This window comes from Oryzias melastigma, linkage group LG14 (assembly GCF_002922805.2).
Source record: "Oryzias melastigma strain HK-1 linkage group LG14, ASM292280v2, whole genome shotgun sequence".
Taxonomy (NCBI): Eukaryota; Metazoa; Chordata; class Actinopteri; order Beloniformes; family Adrianichthyidae; genus Oryzias; species Oryzias melastigma.
In genome coordinates, this window is record NC_050525.1 from 19,173,246 (window position 1) to 19,193,115 (window position 19,870).

Consider the following 19,870-nt stretch of genomic DNA (forward strand, 5'->3'; position numbering starts at 1 on the left):
TTTTTGGATGAACTTTTGTTTTTCTGTGAAAATCAAGTTAAATATACAATGTGGATAAGAATTGCTGATAGACTATAGTTTTGGGTATGGAACTTGCAAAATAAAATATTTTAGAATTTATATTTTTCTGTTTCAACTTGACGAACTATCTATTTTTTTTGTCCGACGGGATTGTTTGTTGAATATTGGTTTTAAATGTACCTTATTTTATTCATTTTGACTTCTTCTGACATGCAGGAAATGATCAAACCTCAAAAATAGTGTCAATTTTTGCACTGTGGTTGACTTTTTGGTTTAAATGCTTCTAAAACTGGTTTAAGTTGTGCAGGCCACCGACTTCCTCTGGGTTTCAGTGCATAACAGCCTCTCCATTTGTTTGTTTTTCTTGTCACACTTTCTGGCACAAGCTGAGAAGCAAGACTGCGGTTGCAATGTTAACACCGCATTAACATTCTGAGCACACGATGCTCAAGAATTAAGACAAAACTTCAAATACTGAGGAGGGATTTGAACTTAGTGTTACGTGTTCATAAAGCACAAATGTTTTACTTAATTGTATTAAGTTCATTATATGATGTTAATTCACTGATATTGTTCTTATAACGCCAGTGAAGCTCATTCTAACAATATTTCCCAAAGACATTGGTTTCTACATATTATACAGTAAAACAAAAATAGATTTTAGACCCATAGAAATAAACAAAATGACAACACAAAGCCATTTTTTGCCATAATTAGGCACATTGCATGAATTTATTAAGGTGCAAATCATATAAAATTCATCAAAGTCCTCTAAATTGACCTTCTGAAGCTGGAAAAGGAGTATTGCAGTGAAAAAAGAAGTTATTTTAAGCAGGAAGGTGAAGAAAGTGTTCATTGATCCAAAGACAAGGCTGCTGTGATCAGTAGAGTTAAAAAAGGAAACAGCATCAATATAAAATCACTTTACATTAAACTGATGTGATCATTCGATTCATCCGTATTTCTGCAGGCCTCTCTTGTGAAATGTGTAACTAAATTTTAAGAAACTACAGACAATCAGAGGTCTGTTGGTAAATAAATGCATACGACAGAGATGGAAGACGGCGTTGCCTCTTCATCGTCCTCACAGAGCGGTTTCTCCCTCTGCTGCTCCCATGTCCACCCTCCTGTGCACCCTGCTGTCCTCCAAGTCCTCCCACTCATCCTCACCGCCGTCTCCATCGTTGGGTCTGCTGGACCGCCTCAGGCGAAGAAGACGGTATCGAAGCGGAACCAAAAAGAGGGCGGGGTCAGGCATGGAGTGAGGCCGCTGTGGTGACGTCACCCTCTCCTGCGGGACGCAGGCTCTGACTCTCTCCTCCCTCACGCTCACAGGCCTCTGGTGTTTTGCTCTTGCTTGACTGGGAGATGCAGGTGCAGGTGGGGACAAGAGCCACTCCTCCTGACCTTCATCGTCCTCCTCTTCTTCTTCCTCCTCTTTTGCCTCCTCCTCCGTCCCGGTAGAGGATCCTGCGCCCTGCCGCTGCTGGAAGAGTTTTAGCTGTGCGTTTTGGAGCTGGTGGCAGAGGGACATGGTGGTGACGTTCTGCCGCTGCAGCTCTCGGTTCAGGAGCGTGATCTTGTGACTCCGCTGCTTCAGCTCCTCTAGGAAACGCCGCTCCTCCTCCCTGAGGCTCCGGCCGAGCGCCGACGCTCGAGCCCGGCCGGCTCGCAGCTCGCCGCGCGTGGAGACCATCATGTGCTGCTGTCGCTCCAGCAGGCGCTCTGCTGCCTCACAGCGCGCCGCCAGCTCCGCTTCCTCCTCTGATGAACACAGAATAACACACATGTACACGCCGTCAAGCATTTGAAATCACATCATTTGAGTAATCCTCAAAACAAATTCATATTTTTTTAAATCATCAGACATTCTTTTATTAGAGTCCAGTGCAGAAACATGCAGAATCTAGGGATTGACTTTCCCATGATTTGGTTCAAATATCAATTTTTAAATCATAGTTTTGTTTTGATTCGATATATAATTTACGTATTACACAACAACAACACAAAATTCAGATAAATCCTTATTTTAAAATTAGCTAATAAGCAACCAAATTAAAATTAAAAAACGTCACTTTCTCCACGTTTTGGTTGTAAGGTTTTGATTAAATTTTAAGCCAAGAATTGTTGCATTCCTTGTTGGAACAAGGTTTTACTCTATCCTGATTATGTGTTTTGCACGTATAATAAGCACTGAGCTAATTCAATTGATGGTTCTCTGACATTCACACTATGAAAAAAAATCTTCAAAACTGCTCATTGTAAGACAGATTGTAAGGAATAGGTCGTCTGGGTTACAAGATTTATAACATGTGGGATTTAGTTGAGGTTTAATATAAATTGTTACTTTAAAAAATAATAGAAATGTTTAACTCAAGTCATATTGAATCAAACACCTCAAATAAGGTTTAGTGGCAGATAATGCTGCTTTACCAAAAAACAGTAAAAGAAAATAAGATTCAAACTCCAGCGTCTGAAGGAAACTATTATTCAGAGGTGATCAGGGGTTCAGCATTATTTTCATCGAGAGCCCATCCAACTGTAACTTTAATGTATATTTTGACATCCATGAATAGAAAACTACAATTGAGCAAAATGTGAGTATGTTTAGAAAAAAAACAAGTCTAAAAAAAAAATGTGTCTGAGGTCCAAAAACTGAACATTCAGATGTAGAATTATGACATTAATTAAATATTTAAACATATTTCATAACAAATCAACCTAGAAAACAAAAGTGTGCTTCACTAAAAGTAGGATCATTTAGACTGATCACTATTTAAATGCATTGAGCAAAAATGAAATTTTGTTGGTTGGAAATACAAACAAAAACAATGATTGATAGTAGGGCTGCACTGTGGTGTAGTGGTTGACTTCACAGTGAAAAAGTCCTGGTTTGAATCCCGGCTGGAACTTTTCTGTATGAAGTTTGCATGATCTTTCTGGAAATTGGGTTTTTTTCTTCATCCCACAGTCAAAAACATGTTGATTAGTATCTCTAAATTGTCTCTAGGAGTGTATGTGCCCTCCTGGCAATCTGTTCAAGGCATTTTTCACCTAATAGTAGCTCGGGCAACCTCATGATCCAAAATGGGATTCAGTGGGTTCTGATCACTTATGATTGATAGTCTTTTAAATTATTTAGCACGGATAGGTTCTCAGTTGCACTAATTGTCATTTGCATGGACAAATACCAACACAGCAGACCCTGTAGCTGAAGTCAACCTGTAGCTAATATGAGACATCGGCTTCAGCTGGACCGCTCCTGCATCGCACCGGAGCTGTGACGCTAGCCGTGTGAGAACCGCGAAACTCAAAACAGCCTTAAAAAAACCTTTTTAAAAAAGCCTAAAGTAGCCAAAACAGCTAGCATGTAGCTGAAATATTCGGTAAACTCCAAAATTGAATTAAAAAAGCAGAAAAAAGTCTGAATTAGCCAAAACAGCTAGTATGTACCTGAAAAAAATAGCTAAACTCCAAAATGGACTGATAAAATCCCAGAAAAAAACCTAAATTAGCCAAAACAGCTAGCATATAGTTCAAATATTAGCTCAACTCCAAAATAGCTTAAAAAAATCTTAGTAAATGCCAAAATAGTCCAAAAAGCTAGTAAAATGCCAATTCTTAGAACTTTTAAACGTAATTAGGAATGATAAGAAGACAGAAATATTATTCCAGAATAAATCAACTTAAATCTTAAATAAGTTCAGTATTATACTCTCCATAAAAAATGTATTTTTATGTCTGAGTGCAAGATAACATTGGGCCTTTAATAACATTAAAATAAAATGATCTGCAGGGCCGGATATAATTATCAGGATCCGGCCTCAGAGCCTTGACTTTGATGCTCTAAACCTCTTGTCTGGCAGCTCCAGACTCAGCATCCTCCTCTCCTCTGGACATGTCAGGACCAGCTCAGTCTGGCCTCTCTGACTTTATGACCAAAACCTCTAACATCTCCCTCTGATTGACTCATTCCTGGTCCTATCCATCCCTCCCAAAGAGAACTTCAGCATCTTCATCTTTGCTTCCTCCAGCTCCGTCTTACTGTGGTTATAACCTTCATTCCTCTTCTTTCCAGGGCAAACCTCCACCTCTCTAGCTTCTCCTCCACCTCCTCCCTGCTCTCACTACAACTATCGTCTGCAAACATCATAGTCCATGTTGGTTCCTGTCTAACCTCATCCGTCAGCCTATCCATCACCATTGCAAACAGGAAGGGACCCATGTTTTCTCTCTACTATCATTTACTTCGCTCACCTGCTGTGTGTCTGTTGGGAAACCTGGAGTCCAGCTCGCAGCTCAGCTCTGCACACAGCAAGACACGGCAGACGGGTGAGCATGAAGGCAGAAAGTGGCGCAGACGTGCGTAAAGACGCAGCGTCGTTTACCGTGGCAGCGCCTCTTCAGGTGCGTGATCTCCCGCTGCAGACCGCTCAGCATCACCAGGTGCTCGCGCTTCAGGAAGACGATGCCCCGCTCCACACTGGCCACCTGCTGCTCCAACCTCTCGGCGTCCATCACTGAACCTCCGCACCACCTGATTGCAGCAAAACATCTGGAGCATTCACAGAAGACCTCCACAACATCTCAGTTCTTACAGATATAGGTCAGTCACTGTTACTGCACCATGCATTTCTACAGCATCAGATATTTGTCTCTCTTCCCGTGTGTGCGTGGATTGGATCAGCATCACTGACCGTGGCCTTGCGTGACACTGAAGCGGTGTCCTCTCCGAAACGTATGTCATGGATCTCCGTCTGCCCTTGAAGAAGCAGCGAAACAAAGCCACGCGAGAGCAGAAGGGCGCTCGAGACCGCTTCAGACTGCTTCGTCTCTTATCAAATGTGAAAAATCCTGCAGCGGCTTGATGCGAAGTAACCTCCTGTTCACCTTCTGAATGATGCTGCGGCGCTGCAACAAAGCGGGCGGTATGAGGGGTGTTTAGTGACACCTACCACGAAGACGAGGGGCGGGGCTTAAGGAGTGGAGCTGCCAGAAAGAAGGGAGGTTTTGAGTTCCTGCTCCAACTATAATTTTTTCTTTTGTTATATTGTTCTCAATTGACTTGTCAATTAGATAAAGCCAATTTAAAATGTTGTAATTTCTTAGCCAAAATAAAAAAGTGTATTTTTTAGGACATATTTTCTGCAAGGTAGAAATTCTGAGTTGTACAATACAAAAATATACATTATAAACATATAATACAAAAACATAACATAATCTTAAAATAAAAGTCACGGTTATTCTCAACTTTTGAAATAATTTTGTTTACGCTTTCTTACAGCACCTCACAAGCCCAAGCTAACAGTTTAGCAAAAAAAAAAAAAAAAAGTAAAGCGTTATGGGAGCTAACCAACTGTTCAATTTTTAGCCAGATGGCACCTTGGAGGAAGAATAAAGACCTTAATGGATCTATTGGTTTACAAGTGGAGACTTTACAGCGAGCTTTCCTCTGCTCCTGATCCAACACAATTTGAATAAAGACATACTCAGAAATGCAGTTTTTATCTTAAAGGAGCTATACCATGAAAATGTAAATTTTTGAGGTTTTAAATGCATTTTACTGTTAATTCCTCACTATAAAGAACCCCAAAGTGGTATTTTTATCCGTTCATGCATTTAAGAGTAATCCTCTAAAAACCTGTGCTGTCTGCAGCAGCCCCTCCCATACCCACGAAAACAAGCGGGTCAAATCGTGCTGACGTCCGCATGATGTGGACAGCGCCCTCCAGGAAGAGTCTGCTCTGACAGCTCCGCCCCCAGTCTAACACCAACATTCAATTTCTCCACGGCGCTAGCGGTGATCAGCAAAAAACTTTCATTTTACATCCAGAATGGCAGAAATAGCAAAAAAAAATCTATGTTGGACTTGTGCTGCAATGGAGGCCCTGCTTTTTCTTAGGTCTAAATCAAATCTTGAAGACCTACTCTAATCATCTTTTGATATATTTTTAAAACTTTCCCAGTGGCTTTTCAACTCATGTTCTTAACTATTAAAAGAAAAAAAAGGTTAATTTCTGGGGAATTTCTGATAAACTTCTGCCTCTCTGCAGAGACTATGTCTTAGAAAACGACACAGGTTCCTTGATTTTGGCATGATCACAATTAAAAGCCCACTGGGAACACTTTCAAAATAAATCCAAAGGTGATCTGAGAGAGACTTTAAACTACTTTCTTGCAATATTTAAGAAATACATTTTAGACATTTAACTACCATAGTAATTACCTTAAAATAAAATAAAGAGGTAAAAAAAAGTGTTCACAACTACTAAATCTTAGCCCTTAATTTCTTAAAAGTCTTAAGTTGCATGTGAAACCAAGTCAAGGTCACAGGTCACAGGTGGATAGTTTTTATTCTTCAAGACTTATCAGATTACATAGATATTCAGTTTGGTTTTTCTATTAGAGAAACGTTTTTTTTTTTTACTCTATATTTCACGTTTATTACAGCTTTTTCTGATTATAGTCTAAAAAAGGGGTCTCAAACTCAAGCCTCCAAGAGCCGACATCCCGCTGACTTTTAAGAAATCCTGCCTCATCCGATTACCTGGATCAGGTGGATTTAGCCAATTGGAAAGCTTCAGTTGGAAAACTGGCCCACAAGGATTAGAGTTTGAGACCTGTGGTCTAAACTATACATTTCTTTAAAAAAATAAATGTATTTCAGTGTCATCAAGGACAAATGTTTCTCAATGTGAACTGCAATAAGTGTCCAAGTGAAAAGCTGAGTCCAGATGCAGTAGGAAGACTTTATTATTGGGAATATTCAGAAACTCGTCTCAGTCAGGATCAAATCAGAAAAGAAGATTTGGTCATTGTACCTGTGTGCTTTATTGTTCCATATTAGGTGAAATGTATATGTTTTATCAAATACTTGTTTTGTCTGTGCAAAGCAAGAAACTATTGTAGCAGGTGAAAATTACATACTGCTAAGATGAAAATGAATCAGCCACACACACAGCTCAACATAGATGATGATGTAACTTATTAAAAAAAGTATAAACCAAACAAACTTGTAGTGTTTTGCTTTTTTGTGCAAAATACAACCTACTATAATGAAAGAAGCTACACAATGTGTTAATTTAACTGCTATATCATAGTTTTTCCTTAAAGTGATTGACAAGACTTTTACTTTTCCGGCTGCTCCTCTCCTGTTCGCTCATGCTGGGCAGAGCTATGGGCTCACTGTGAGTAGATGTCTGGTAATAAGGACAGACTTTCAGATGAGCAGACATTGGAGGGATATCAAGCTGGCGCCACGAGTCAACCGAGGAAAAAAGATGACTGAATTCCCACACCTTAAGAGAAGCAGAATCACAAGTAGAATGAAAAAGGTAAAAATAGAAAGTACAGACTCGAAATCTCACCGGTTTGGCTTCCCACTTGAACCTTCCTTGTGTGCAGGTCTTCCTCCTCCATCGCAGGGTGACCATCCCTCTCTCGTGCAGCAGAGAGAAGCAGACCTGCCTCATGAGTCGGGACACCAGAGCCAGCTGGCACAGAGACAGGCTATCCAGAAAAGTGGCCATGTGGCACAGCACCTCAAAAGGTAGCGAGCTAAGAGAGTCTCCTCTCAGGCGTTCGCCCTCATTGCCCTGAGCAGTGGAGAGGTCAGGAGGGCTTCCTGGTAAATTGGTTGGGCACAAATTGAAACACTTCAGCTGCTGACTGTCAAGGAGAAAAAGAAAAACATTGGAAGTGAAAGCTTGAGTTTTAAAACTTAAATACAGAAAATTTTTAACTGGAAAAAAAATAGATTTTTTTTTTTTTGAGTCTCATTTCAAAACTATTTTTTCAGCTGCAAATTGTTGCATTTTAATTTCAAACTTATGGCCCTAAAGAGAAAAATGGAAAGTTTGCCAGCCAATCACATGGCCACACAGAGACAAACAAGCACACACACTCCCATTCACACCAAAGGGTCAATTTAGAGTAACCAATCAAGCTATGAAGCATGTTTTTGAACTGTGCGATGAAGCCAGAGTGTCTCCGCGATGAGGAGAATATGCTAACTCCACACAGAAGGGATCCAGCTGGGATACGAACCAGGGCCTTCATCCTATGAGGGGAGAGAGCTAACCACTTCATCACACCTTCTTTGACACTAGTTAATATGGTTTTCTGTGTTGGCTGCCATGCATATTAGCATGCACTGTGCTTTAGTAATGTGTAAACTACAGCACAAAAATTAGAGACAAAATTAACATGCTAACCGCAAAGTCAGACCTTGTGCATAAATGCTTAGCTAACCCTTCCAAGGATGATGGAAATGTGACATCTGTGAGTCTAACTGATGCTTAGCCAGCATCTCCACTTTTCAGGAAGAACACAATTATTCGAATAAGTAGCAAGGCCATCAACAGACCAACAAGCCAAAAGCGTGCTCACTTGTAGGTGACAGTGGCTTCATGTGAGGAGGGCTGAAATCTCCTCTGGCTGTATGTACATCCCAAATAGGAGAGGGGGCATCTCTGTTCGAACCATCCGCTTAAACCTGTCTGGATGTCACTGTGCGCGTTCCTGTAGGTAAAAAGATGTTTTTAGTGTGTCCGTCTACAAATACATAAAGTATATAAAACAGAATTTATGTAAAAGTTAGCACTATCTAATGAACACCTGAAGTGCGTGGAATACTCCTTGCGGTGGAAGGTGTGACCACAGATGAATGTAAAGGCACAGCTTGCTCGATTGTTTCTGCTGTTCACGCTTTCCGCCTGCAGCTGCAGATGAAGTTTTAGCGGTCGGCCCGCCATCACCTCGGCTAGGGTCGTCTTCCCTTTGAAAGGCGCAGAGCTGAAAGAGTGCGTCTGCGTCCCTACATCGACGTAAAGTCCATCTGCTCCTTTAGTCTCACTGATCTGCAACAAATAAAACCATCACCTCATGATGCTTCTATGATAAGCTTTTTCCACATTTTAGAACATTTACAGGCACAGCTTCCAAAGCATGCTGTGGTTTAATGTGCATTTTGTACCTTGTGACCCATAACCGACTGCTCAGCATAGCCCAGCAGGGTGGTGGCAGCTTCATCTGTAAACCAGGTGTCTTCGCTCACTTCGAGGCCGGAGGTGTCGACGCTGCAGTGTTCGGTCTGTGCCCGAGCAGCTTTGTCGTACTTATGAACCCGCTGCCTGTAGTGGTAGCTGTCAGGAACCTGTCAGTAAAAGAGGATTTTGGATGAAAGTCAAAACCTGATCTTCATTTTTCTGTTTTATATCAAATATTAATCCAGATTACAGTTATAGTCTAAAACATGGTAAATTGAAACAAAACCAGATTAGAGAAAACGGCACACTTTTTCCTAAATACTGGAGAAAAACACATGACTGCCGTGTGAAATCATCACCTTGAAAGAGCGCAGCGTCTGTACTGGAATGGGCTCCAGGCTTCCGTAGACGAAGTCTTTTTCCCTCGGAGTGCAGGCCTCAATTTGCCCAAAAGCGAGCAGCATGCGGCCGTGATGCACTAAGTACATGTTGTACTCTTGAGGGGTGAGTTCCTGTCCGAGGCGGCCCAGAACCCCCTCCTGCCACGGGGCCAGCCCGGTCCTGCTTGTGTCATGCTCACTGGCAGCAGCAGAAGCATCGGCGGCTGTGTTTGCTTTTTCCAGCATCTCAGGTTCTTCTGGATCTCTGCCATGGTGGTTACTTCCCTTCTCTCCAGATGGTTTAGCTTGTGTTTGGTTCTCTAGTTTTTCCTGAGCAACAGTGCAGCCACCTTTGTCCATGCTGAACATCCTCTCCATCAGGTTGAATGTCTCTTTGTTAATGACCAAACCAGATTTGGAACTATTCTGTTCTACTTCTTCTACATCTTTATTCTCAAGTGCACTTTTTGATGGGAGTCCTGTAGAAAAAAAGTTTGAGATGAAATATGTTTAGTAGCATGGAATGATGTTATTACAGTTTAAATTGATCCACATTTACAAGATAAGTGTCTATTTACATTAGGCAAATAAATATGAGAAGATAAATTCTTCCATCATGGAAGGGAATGACATTTTCATAGGTGACACTGTCAGAGATTTAATATAAAAAAAAACATGGAAGTCACGTTGTATGACTTTTAAAATGATTTATTTGTATGATACTACTCCACATGAGTATTTGAACACCTGTTAGAATGTTAGAATAGCTAGAATTTACTTATTTGCCTCACTGTGAATTAAATAATGTACATATTTTTATTTTTTTACCTGGACCTCTGCAATAAAAACTGTTTTGATATTAGATTTTAAGATTAGTCAAAAGAAAAACTTGACAAGTGCTGCAATAATAAATATTGAGGATAATATTAATTAAATATCAGAAGAGCTCTGACTGTTACTCTCGACTGTTTTCCAAAAGTGTGCACGTAGCAACATTTAGGATTAATTGTAAAGGGAATAAAAACAGATTTTGTGTGGAATAAATTCAATGGTTCACAACTAACCTTCACTTGGATCTTGAGATTGCTCTTCGCTGACCGTCCATCCTGCTGCTGCCTCCTGCCTCTCCTCTTCTTTTATTTCCTCCTCATCCTCCTCCATCAACTCTGGATAGAGCGGCTTCATTCTGAGGCGTTCATACAGATCTGACTGATCAACCAAAGACATGGCAACATCCAGAGCTCCGTCCTGAGCTGCACACTCCTTCAGCACATTGTCCTGCAGGGCTTTGAAGCCGTGCAGTTGTGTTTCATCAGTCGGCCAGCGCAGCCACTCCATGGAGCAGCACACCACGCTGGCCGGACACATCTGGAGGTGAGCCGCCCTGGAGGAGCGCGGCAGCTGGACCGGACAGCCGTACTCTGCATTGAGGCAGGGTACCCTCACGTTGGGGCAGAGTAGCAGGTGATCCTCCTCCTTGCACAGGTGGTAGAGGGCGCCGCAGAGCAGACGGCAGGGGCTGAGCGGACAGCACACTGAGGCCTCCACCCGAGCTCTGCAGCGCCGGCTGTAACAGGAATCGCAGTGGACGTGGTGCTGCTGCCTGGAGGCTCGAGAACGATGACTCTGAAGGAGCCACAATGAAGCAGAAAACCACAAATTTATTTGTTTTTGTATTTTTATTTACAATTATATTCTCATTTGTCATGGCTGAATAGCTGCTCTCTCTTTCTACTCTCTGTTTCCTGTTACTTCACCGGTGTCTTCCTTCAGTTAAGATGATCTTCATTTTTACCTGGTGCCACAGTGTAAAATTCTAATAGTCGTTCCTCCAACCTGTCAGTTCTTGTGTGCCTTTTTGAACTTTTGACCCGTTTCTTGCTAAGCTAGTAAGTTTTGACCTTAACCCCGACCTCTACTTTAGTATTTTTGGATTTGGACTCTGCCTGTTGGTCTGAAGTTAGACGCTCATTATTCTATTTGGTCTCACTTAGCTAATACCTTCTATGTAATCTTCCTGGAACATCTGTCTGGAGGTTTCTACCATCTTCCCTGATATCCCATCTGCTCTGTTATCAAGATCCACATATCTGTTCATTTAACTCCGCTGATCCAGTTTATGGGCTTTTTTCAATCTCTTAATAAGTCTACATCATTTTAGGGATCTGCTATTAGTGTGGGCTTTTTTCACAATCCAGATGATTAAATCTAATATATAATATAATTGTTTTTAAAAGGAAAACTGAATTTGTCCTGAAGATCTACCAGTATTTCAAATGTGCTACCTATGATTTTTTGAGTTTTAGAAGCCAGTCTTTGGCTCAAAATAACTCAGTAACTCAAAACAATATGCAGTACAGTAATATTTTGCATTTTGCAGAAAATCCTGAACTTTTTTAAATACGTTTACAACAAAAAAGGAAAAAACTTTTATTTTTACGTTTTATTGTGATTTCTCAACTGGTACCAGGAAAAACATGCAACTTCATAGCAATTCAACATGAAGGGAAGAATGTAATGTAAACATTTCTAACAATGTATGGTAATTTGATTTGATGAAATCATGTGCATCACAAAAATAAGATAATTCCACTCACCATCGTTTCCTGCTTTTTGTAACTCTGTGGGAAAAGCAGAAAAAATCTTCATGTTATTCACTTTCAGCTCTAACACAAAACATCCCTGTCATCTTTTTACCTTAACCAACAAAACACTGGCAATTTATTATGTAGTCCTAATGAAGCTAAAACAGAAAAAAAGAATCTCTGAGTCCAGGTTTACTTCAGAGGCATGAAGCAAAGGATTTACTGACTGAGCTGCAGTGTTTGATGACTTTTACTTGCCATTTTAATCCAGTTGAAATGAGTAATAAACTGAAATGATTTTTAAAAAATGGTACAGAATTTTGGTTATTTACAAAGCTCAGTGCACTGACTGAAAATAAAAGCACGACATCCAAAACTGACAGAAACACTTTCCATGCCAGGCTACCTCACAGCGTTTTGTAATTTAACTTAACTAATTCAGGAATTGTTTTTTTTACTTGAGGAGCCATGGGATTACTTTGTTTTAGTTTATGTCGTTCACTTGTTGAATTAACCTTATTTTAAGCTTTCAGCCACAATTTACAGCTTATTGATTTAAAAGATTGAAGTGTTTGATAAAATAAAAAAATAATAAAGAAAAGTTTTAAATAAATGTGTCTGCATGAGTAAAAACAACTTTTAACACAAAAAGCTTAACTCAAAAAACAAGACTAGAACCATTTTTTTAGCTTTAATGTCTGCATCAATCTCTCCAGGTGAATGGACAAAACATATTTTAACAAAATCCTAGACAATCAAACATGCCTTACCAGCTCAGACGTGTTGTTTTGTGTCTTTGGTTTGATAATGTAGCTCCAAGTCCTTGAGTGTGCGTCCTTAAACTGGCAGGTTAAAATTAGACAAGCAATACCAAGTAGTTCTGGAGGAAAGCATAACACCCCCTCAGTTTGTCTTTGCTGTAGTAATGTTAAAAGTTGACACAAACCTGCACATTTTCAGTTTAAGGATAGTATATAAAATGCTTATATTATTTAAGTCTTTAGCATATTTATCTCTGTCAGCATAAATATTTAATCGGCTGTTGGATCAACTTAAATCCCCACCAGAGGACACTGTTTGAACCGATCTCTAAGTAAAGCTGTGCAGGTGACTGATGTCGGCTAACAACAGCAGCATATAATGAATCAGTCTTTTTATTGGAGTGGATTGGAGGGCTGTAACATAAACCATGTGTCTGACCACCTGTGCAGCATTTCTCAGTCAGTGCCCGGCTCTATTTATAACACATACATAACACAAACACTTGATCTTTGAACGCACATGACGGTTCAGTCAGCGCTTCTCTTCTTGGAAAGTCAGACAGGTAGGGCAACAGCTTTAAGTTGTTCATTTCTGAATCCTCAGACTTGTCGTCATTGTGTGGCTGTTTCTGTTTGTTGTTGGGGTGTTGATCTCAGAGTCTCGGAAAGATAAAGGTGTCCTCTTTTCTTACAGGAGGATCAGTCTGTTGCTTCACCTTAGGAAACTTAATAGGAGAAGATTAAAAAAAGATGGTATGATTTTGTTCTTTGAGTATAAATCTCAAACTGTTAACATTTGTTTCACTACTCAATGGCAAAGACATTTCTATCATAATATACTCTCACTGGTCACTTTATTAGGTACACCTTGGTAGTACCGGGTTGGACCCCCTTTGCCTTTATAACTGTCTTAATCCTTAGTGGCATAGATTCAACCAGGAAACATTCCTCAGAGAGTTTAGCATCAGAAGATGGTACACTGTGGTCATAAAGGGATGGACACGGTCAGCAACAATACTCAGGTAGGCTGTGGTGTTTTGGCGATGTTCAGATGGTACTAAGGGGCCCAAAGTGTGCCAAGAAAATATCCCCCATACCATTATGGCGCCACCTGCCTGAACCGTTGATACACGGCAGGATGGATCCATGCTTTCATGATGTTGATGGCAAATCTTGGAGACTCATCAGGCCCAACAGCTTTTTTTCCATCTTCTATGGTCCAATTTTGGTGAGTCTGTGTGAAATATAGCCTCAGTTTTCTGTTCTTAGCTGACAAGAGTGGTAGCCGGTGTGTTCTTCTGCTGCTTTAGCCCATCTGCCTCAAGGTTTGACATGTTGTGTGTTCAGAGATGCTCTTCTTCAGACCTCGGTTGTATGAGTTACCGTTGTTTTTCTATCAGCTGGAACCAGTCTGACCATTCTCCTCTGACCTCTGGCATCAAGCAAGGCATTTCTGTCCATAAAACTGCAGCTCACTGGATTTTTTTCCTTTTTCTGACCATTCTCTTTAAACCCTAGAGACTGTTCTGGGTGAAAATCCCAGTAGATCAGCAGCTCCTGAAATACTTAGACCTGCTCGTCTGGAACCAATAACATGCCATGTTAAAAGTCACTTCAATCACCTTTCTGATGCTTTGTTTGAACTTTAGCAGATCATCTTGACTATTTCTATAAGCCTAAATGCATTGAGTTGCTGCCATGTGATTGGATGATTAGAAAATTGTATTAACAAGCAGGAGTACCTAAGTGACCAGAGAGTGTATGTTATTATATTTGTTAGGTTTCTCATTTTGCTTTTTTAAATTAATGAAAATCTTTTTGTCGCTGTGGCTCCTTCAGAGTCATCGTTCTCGAGCCTCCAGGCAGCGGCAGCACGTCCACTGCGATTCCTGTTACAGCCGGCGCTGCAGAGCTCGGGTGGAGGCCTCAGTGTGCTGTCCGCTCAGCCCCTGCCGTCTACTCTGCGGCGCCCTCTACCACCTGTGCAAGGAGGAGGATCACCTGCTGCTCTGTCCCAACGTGAGGGTACCCTGCCTCAATGCAGAGTACGGCTGTCCGGTCCAGCTGCCGCGCTCCTCCAGGGCGGCTCACCTCCAGATGTGTCCGGCCAGCGTGGTGTGCTGCTCCATGGAGTGGAACCGCTGGCCGGTCAACGATGCCCATTCTCACCCCAACACAGAGCTGCATGAGAACTTGCTGAAAGAGCAAAACGGATGTCTTGACCTTGCTTTGGCCCTGAAAGACCAGCAGCGGCTATTTCACTCCATAAAGATGAAAAAGTTGTTCCCAGAGCTACTTCAGAGTGTAGAGGAAGAAGAGAGAGAAGAGGAAAGAATGAAAGAGGAAAGGAGAAAGGAACAAGAGAAGAAGAAAGCTTTAATAGAGAAGGAGGCAGCAGAGAGGGCAGCTGCGAAAGAAGCAAGTCAGGCACTTTGGGAGTCTTTTAACAAGTTCAACATCAATTTCCCCAGTGAGAAAGAGAGTGAAGATGATGCTGAGGATGAAAACCAGCCAGCGCTCAGTCAGGAAGAACGGGAGGCTCTTGCCAGGGCCTCAGACGTGGATGCCGATAATTTGGAAAACTACAATGTCTGGGAGCGCATGTTCAGTATGGAGATGGGTGGCTGCCGTCAGGCCGAAGCGACCACTGCAGCAGGAAAAGAAAAGAGTAAACAGAATAGAAAAGGTCTGGATACTCTGACAGAAGAAGACGAGGCGGCAGCATCTGGCAGCTCCAAACTACCATCTGGTGCATGTTCTACATCCTCTTCCTCATGTTCTGCTGAAAAACCCAAGAAGATCTTTGTGTACGGACACGTGGAGCCGATGAAGATCATCACAGTGCGCACCTTTAAAGTCCCAACCAGCTTTGCTGCAAGGCAAAGCCGCATCCGCAATCCTGGATTCTACAAGAGGGAATCTAAGGCTGTGGATACCAGTGATCTGGGAGTGGGAGCGGACAGCATACCGGTGTGGGAGGAAGTTCAGGTGAGCCAACTGGATTACTGAGCTAATGCAGATCACAAAAATATAGTCTTCTTATGCTGATTTACTGATGGAATAGACAAGGTTTGCTAATTTTTGCTAAAACTTAAAATAGTAAAAACTGAGATTTAAATCTTAGTGTTGCATCAAAATGAACAAAAATCATCTCATGGTGGAAAATCCGAATAAAATGTTTGTTTTGTAGATGAGACAGGCAAAAGCTTAGGTCCTGAGTGTAAAAATGTATTTTTGTTATTTATTTGGACGTTAGAATGTTTTAGGATTAACCCTTTAACACCTGAGGCGACACCGGTGGCGCTTAAACACAAAATCTTTAAAATACTGTAACTTTTCAACCGTTAACACGATCAACTTAATTCCAGAAGATTCAAAGAACTTAAAGAAATCAAAAAACATAAACAACAGAGCTCCAGTGTTAAAGGGTTAATCACACCGCCATAGAAAACTTGTGTTAAGCGACTATTTCCAATGAAACATCTATGGAAAAGAGTTCAAACCTCATGTACGTCCATCACTACGCACATTTTTAAGACACTATTCTGCTCTACATACAAAATACATCCATTGAACATGTTAAAACTTGAATTAGTTCAGCTGAAATTCCTCTTTCTCACTTTCAGAATCCACTGGAATTTTGTTAATTGTGTAGTTCGAAGAACGCATGTTATTTAGCTAACAATTTCCCCATTGTTGAAGGGTTAAATCATGTATTTTTTGGGGGGGAAAGCAACATTTTCAAAGCCATTTAAGAACATTTTTGCAATCTAATTAGTTCCATCAGCTGTTACAAACTTAGGTGTGTGAAGTTCATTTTCCACATTTGACCTGGAGCGGGGAGCTGCAGACTCTTCACCATTTAGTGGATTAACCATTCAATCCTGGGAGGCGTTGGGTCCCTTTTGGTATGATTTGATTTGGGATTTGAATTCACAACCTTCCAGTCGACTTCCAGTTTTTCCAATTGTGTATGTTTTTCTGAAATGTCTTATTTTGTGTGTTTTATCATGTTTCGGCTTCAAATTTTGGCTTACTTTCAGAGTGATTTTCATCATTTTATTTCATCACTCAGGCTTCCTTGCTGTGCTCTTTGGAGAAAGAGCGTAGGGGTCACCTCATTGCAGAGACCGTTAGCTCAGACAGCCTGTTGACAGACGAAGGCACGCAGACCTACAACTTCCTGTCCGCTCCTTTTGGGAAAAACTTGTCCCTGATTGACCTGACAGCGGGAAAACCGCTGGAGCTGCACCTTCAGCTGCAGGTGGAGAGCGTCACCAGTCGACACCACAAGGCAAACTCCACCTTTACCTTTGTCTGTGGACACACTTTCCAGCGCAGAGAATATGGCAAACACTATAAGTGAGTCCATTAAAAAGAAAACTTTTACTTCATCTTTGTATTTAGTAAACTAAATGCGATCAAAATTAAAAGGATATTGATCAAATTTAGCTTTAGTAATGACTTTTTTGATTATTTGCAGGAACATCCACTGTGACATTCAGATGTGTGTGAACGGCTGGTTCGAGCAGCGATGCCCTCTGGCATACTTGGGATGCACCTACAGCCAGAATAGGTTTCAGCCTTCAACACATGAGGCCACTGTCAACTACAAGTAAGACAAAAAAACAAAAAACAAACAAACAAAAAAAAACAGTAAGCTATTTTTTTTTAAGAAGTACAAAAAACACAAAATTACAACGCGTTTGGTTACTCAACTCTTTTACTTCCTGAATTCTCTTTTTCAGTGTCATTGTTACGCCCCTTATGGGTATTAGTAACAGTAATAAACATAATTTACATAAGCTGCAGAATTTGAAATTGAAAATTTAGTCCCTTGTAAACTCAAAAGGTAGGTTTATGGAGTGTGTATTTGTGTGTGCATAATTCTTGATATTTGCGAAACTTTGAAATTGTGTGTGCGTAATACAATATATGTTGCACATAACTTTGTTACTAATTAAAAAAAATGAAAATAAAATTTACAATTGCACAACATAAAATTACAACAGCTTGTAACTAACTACACACAAATCTGTAAAAATTACGGAATCGCTTGTTACGCTCACAGAAAATCACATTTACTCATAAATCTGATGTGAGACTTGTTTCACGTCTCCAAGATTCATGTGTAAGTGATGCATTTAAATGCTGCTAGAATGCTGGGTCATCAGAGTTTTCTTATTAGCCGCTTTGAACTTCATTTATTTTTTAATTTTCATTTATTTATTTTTTTATTTATTTGAATTTCCTAATTTTTGTTCATGTGAATACACAATTGCAAGTGCACAAATTGTATTATTTGAGTTACAAATCAAGAATTAATCACAAATCCGGTTGAGTTTATTTTCTCCCCCATTAGATTTGTCCTCAAGATTTAATCTTATATGACAGTCTATAGGCTGTGGCCTTCACACTGTTTCAAACAAAACAAAGCAATCATAGAAAATATTTAGATGTTTTAATTTAAAGAATTTACATTTGTGTCAAATGGCTGAACATGAAACACTTTTTTTTTTTTTTTTATCACAGTTACATTTAGTGCCAGCCTTATATATTAACTCGCCAGTTCAAGAGGTTTATAAAATTTAAAATGACAAAAACATCCTTACTTTAATCTGAATTATTAACAGTATTAATTGTACTTTCTTCTATTTGGTCAAAAAGTCACATTTCTCTAAAGAAAAAAAAAATCCCAACAACCTTTTAACAGTCGCAGTTCAGATAATTTACAAGCTTCGGGTTAAACATTAACCTAAACAAGTAGGTATGTTAACAACACACCTGTGATCACATTTGTGATAAATCTATTCGTATTTGTTACAAAAAGAACTTCTAAATTACTAAAAATCTTTAATTTTTAATCTGTAAAAACCTTTAAATAAAACCAAATATCTAAATGCCCTCCTCTCATTTCAGTACAGATCTGGGCTGCTTCGGCCTCCATCCCACTGTGCCTGCGTCTATGACCGACTCCTCTGGTGTCCAGAAGAGGAGAGGAGGTCAAAATGAAGGAGGAGAAGGCTCCTTAAGCTCCCTTCCGTATGAGGTGCTATGGCATATCGCTGGTTTCCTGGACAGCTTGTCTCTGTCCCAGCTGGCCTTGGTGTCCCCCCTCATGAGGCAGGTGTGTTGGTCTCTGCTGCAGGAGAGAGGGATGGTCACGCTCTGCTGGGAGAAAACCTCCTCCCACGGGAAAATCAGGTGGAAGGTGAAGCAGAAGGTAAGTGTGAATTTAAAAGTGATCAATCCAAATCTTTTTTTTCTGGGTAGTTAAGGATCTTAAAGTTGGTGGACAGACTTTTAACAATGTGGAGTCCCTAGCTGACCGTAGTGTACTTTAAAGGTGATTAAAGAACATTTTGGCTTCTGTGAAGATTCATGTTTGTCATATAAGAAACTACAACATTATTTTTACCTGGTCTGTGTCAGACTTAACATAAATAATGTCATTTTTCACATTTGTTTGAGTGTTATATGTATTTGTTGAACCAATACACTTATTGAGTTTATACTATTAGGTCATATAATGTGTTTAGCTTAAATCCCTCATTAACTGGATAAAGTTTTTGTGAGCCTGAAGATAAATGACATGTTAGGAAAAGATACAATGTACTGAAAGCAGGACTGAATTTTTAATTTTCAACATTTGTTTATGTCTGCAGGTTTGGCAGTTCAGCACTTTGTTCTCTCCCGTGGATGCTTGGTGTTTCCGAAATGTGCCGTCCATCTCGGAGCATCTAAAAGTTTGTCCGTACAATAAGATAGAACCCAAGACGGAGAAGATTCGCCTCCCTCGTGTCAAAAAAGAAACCGAAAGTAATACAAGCTGCAAAAACTCCACACTGGTCAACTTGTTCCAGCAGAAGAGGATACTGATGTAAAAGACGTGCATGCATCTTCTTCTTTTATTTATTTATTTTTTGGAAGAACAGCCGTATTTATCATTGTTGAATTACTCAACAACATTGTTGTTTTGCCATTCATTTAGCTTTCATGACAGATGTCATAACAAATTATAAAACAATAAATGACAATATTCTCAATCAAAATTGCGCTTTATGAATGAAATAAATGTATGACTTTATGTTTGTTTTGAAAAAATGCAAATAAATGTGAAATGGTAAAAAAGTGAA

The 19,870-nt window shown here is 40.2% G+C and overlaps 3 protein-coding genes across 5 annotated transcripts; 1 reads left to right on the top strand and 2 right to left on the bottom strand.

The window, feature by feature from the left end:
• Positions 1 to 726: 726 nt before the first annotated feature.
• si:ch211-274p24.4 (coiled-coil domain-containing protein 92) lies at positions 727 to 6,037 on the bottom strand. Its single transcript, XM_024266617.2, has 4 exons — positions 4,719 to 6,037; positions 4,410 to 4,558; positions 4,279 to 4,326; positions 727 to 1,785 (listed from the first exon to the last, which is right to left on the bottom strand). The coding sequence occupies exons 1-4, from the start codon at positions 4,766 to 4,768 to the stop codon at positions 1,106 to 1,108; spliced, it is 927 nt and encodes a 308-aa protein (XP_024122385.1). The 5' UTR covers positions 4,769 to 6,037; the 3' UTR covers positions 727 to 1,105.
• A 318-nt stretch (positions 6,038 to 6,355) lies between these two features.
• LOC112142934 (F-box only protein 40) lies at positions 6,356 to 13,195 on the bottom strand. 2 transcript variants are annotated; one of them, XM_024266619.2, is made up of 9 exons: positions 12,744 to 13,193; positions 11,986 to 12,009; positions 10,453 to 11,014; positions 9,368 to 9,867; positions 8,996 to 9,175; positions 8,638 to 8,879; positions 8,410 to 8,541; positions 7,389 to 7,689; positions 6,356 to 7,319 (listed from the first exon to the last, which is right to left on the bottom strand). In XM_024266619.2, exons 2-9 carry the CDS (start codon positions 11,986 to 11,988, stop codon positions 7,116 to 7,118), a joined length of 2,124 nt encoding a protein of 707 aa, XP_024122387.1. In that variant the 5' UTR covers positions 11,989 to 12,009; positions 12,744 to 13,193; the 3' UTR covers positions 6,356 to 7,115. The 2 variants fall into 2 exon arrangements, with proteins under 2 accessions (XP_024122387.1, XP_024122386.1); XM_024266618.2 differs by having other exon boundaries at positions 6,356 to 7,689; positions 12,744 to 13,195.
• A 14-nt stretch (positions 13,196 to 13,209) lies between these two features.
• Positions 13,210 to 19,870, top strand: fbxo40.1 (F-box protein 40, tandem duplicate 1). Of its 2 annotated transcripts, XM_036215297.1 has the most exons (7): positions 13,210 to 13,297; positions 13,429 to 13,487; positions 14,574 to 15,722; positions 16,810 to 17,096; positions 17,218 to 17,349; positions 18,654 to 18,957; positions 19,400 to 19,870. In XM_036215297.1, the coding sequence occupies exons 2-7, from the start codon at positions 13,485 to 13,487 to the stop codon at positions 19,616 to 19,618; spliced, it is 2,094 nt and encodes a 697-aa protein (XP_036071190.1). In that variant the 5' UTR covers positions 13,210 to 13,297; positions 13,429 to 13,484; the 3' UTR covers positions 19,619 to 19,870. The 2 variants fall into 2 exon arrangements, with proteins under 2 accessions (XP_036071190.1, XP_024122388.1); XM_024266620.2 differs by lacking the exon at positions 13,210 to 13,297 and having other exon boundaries at positions 13,343 to 13,487.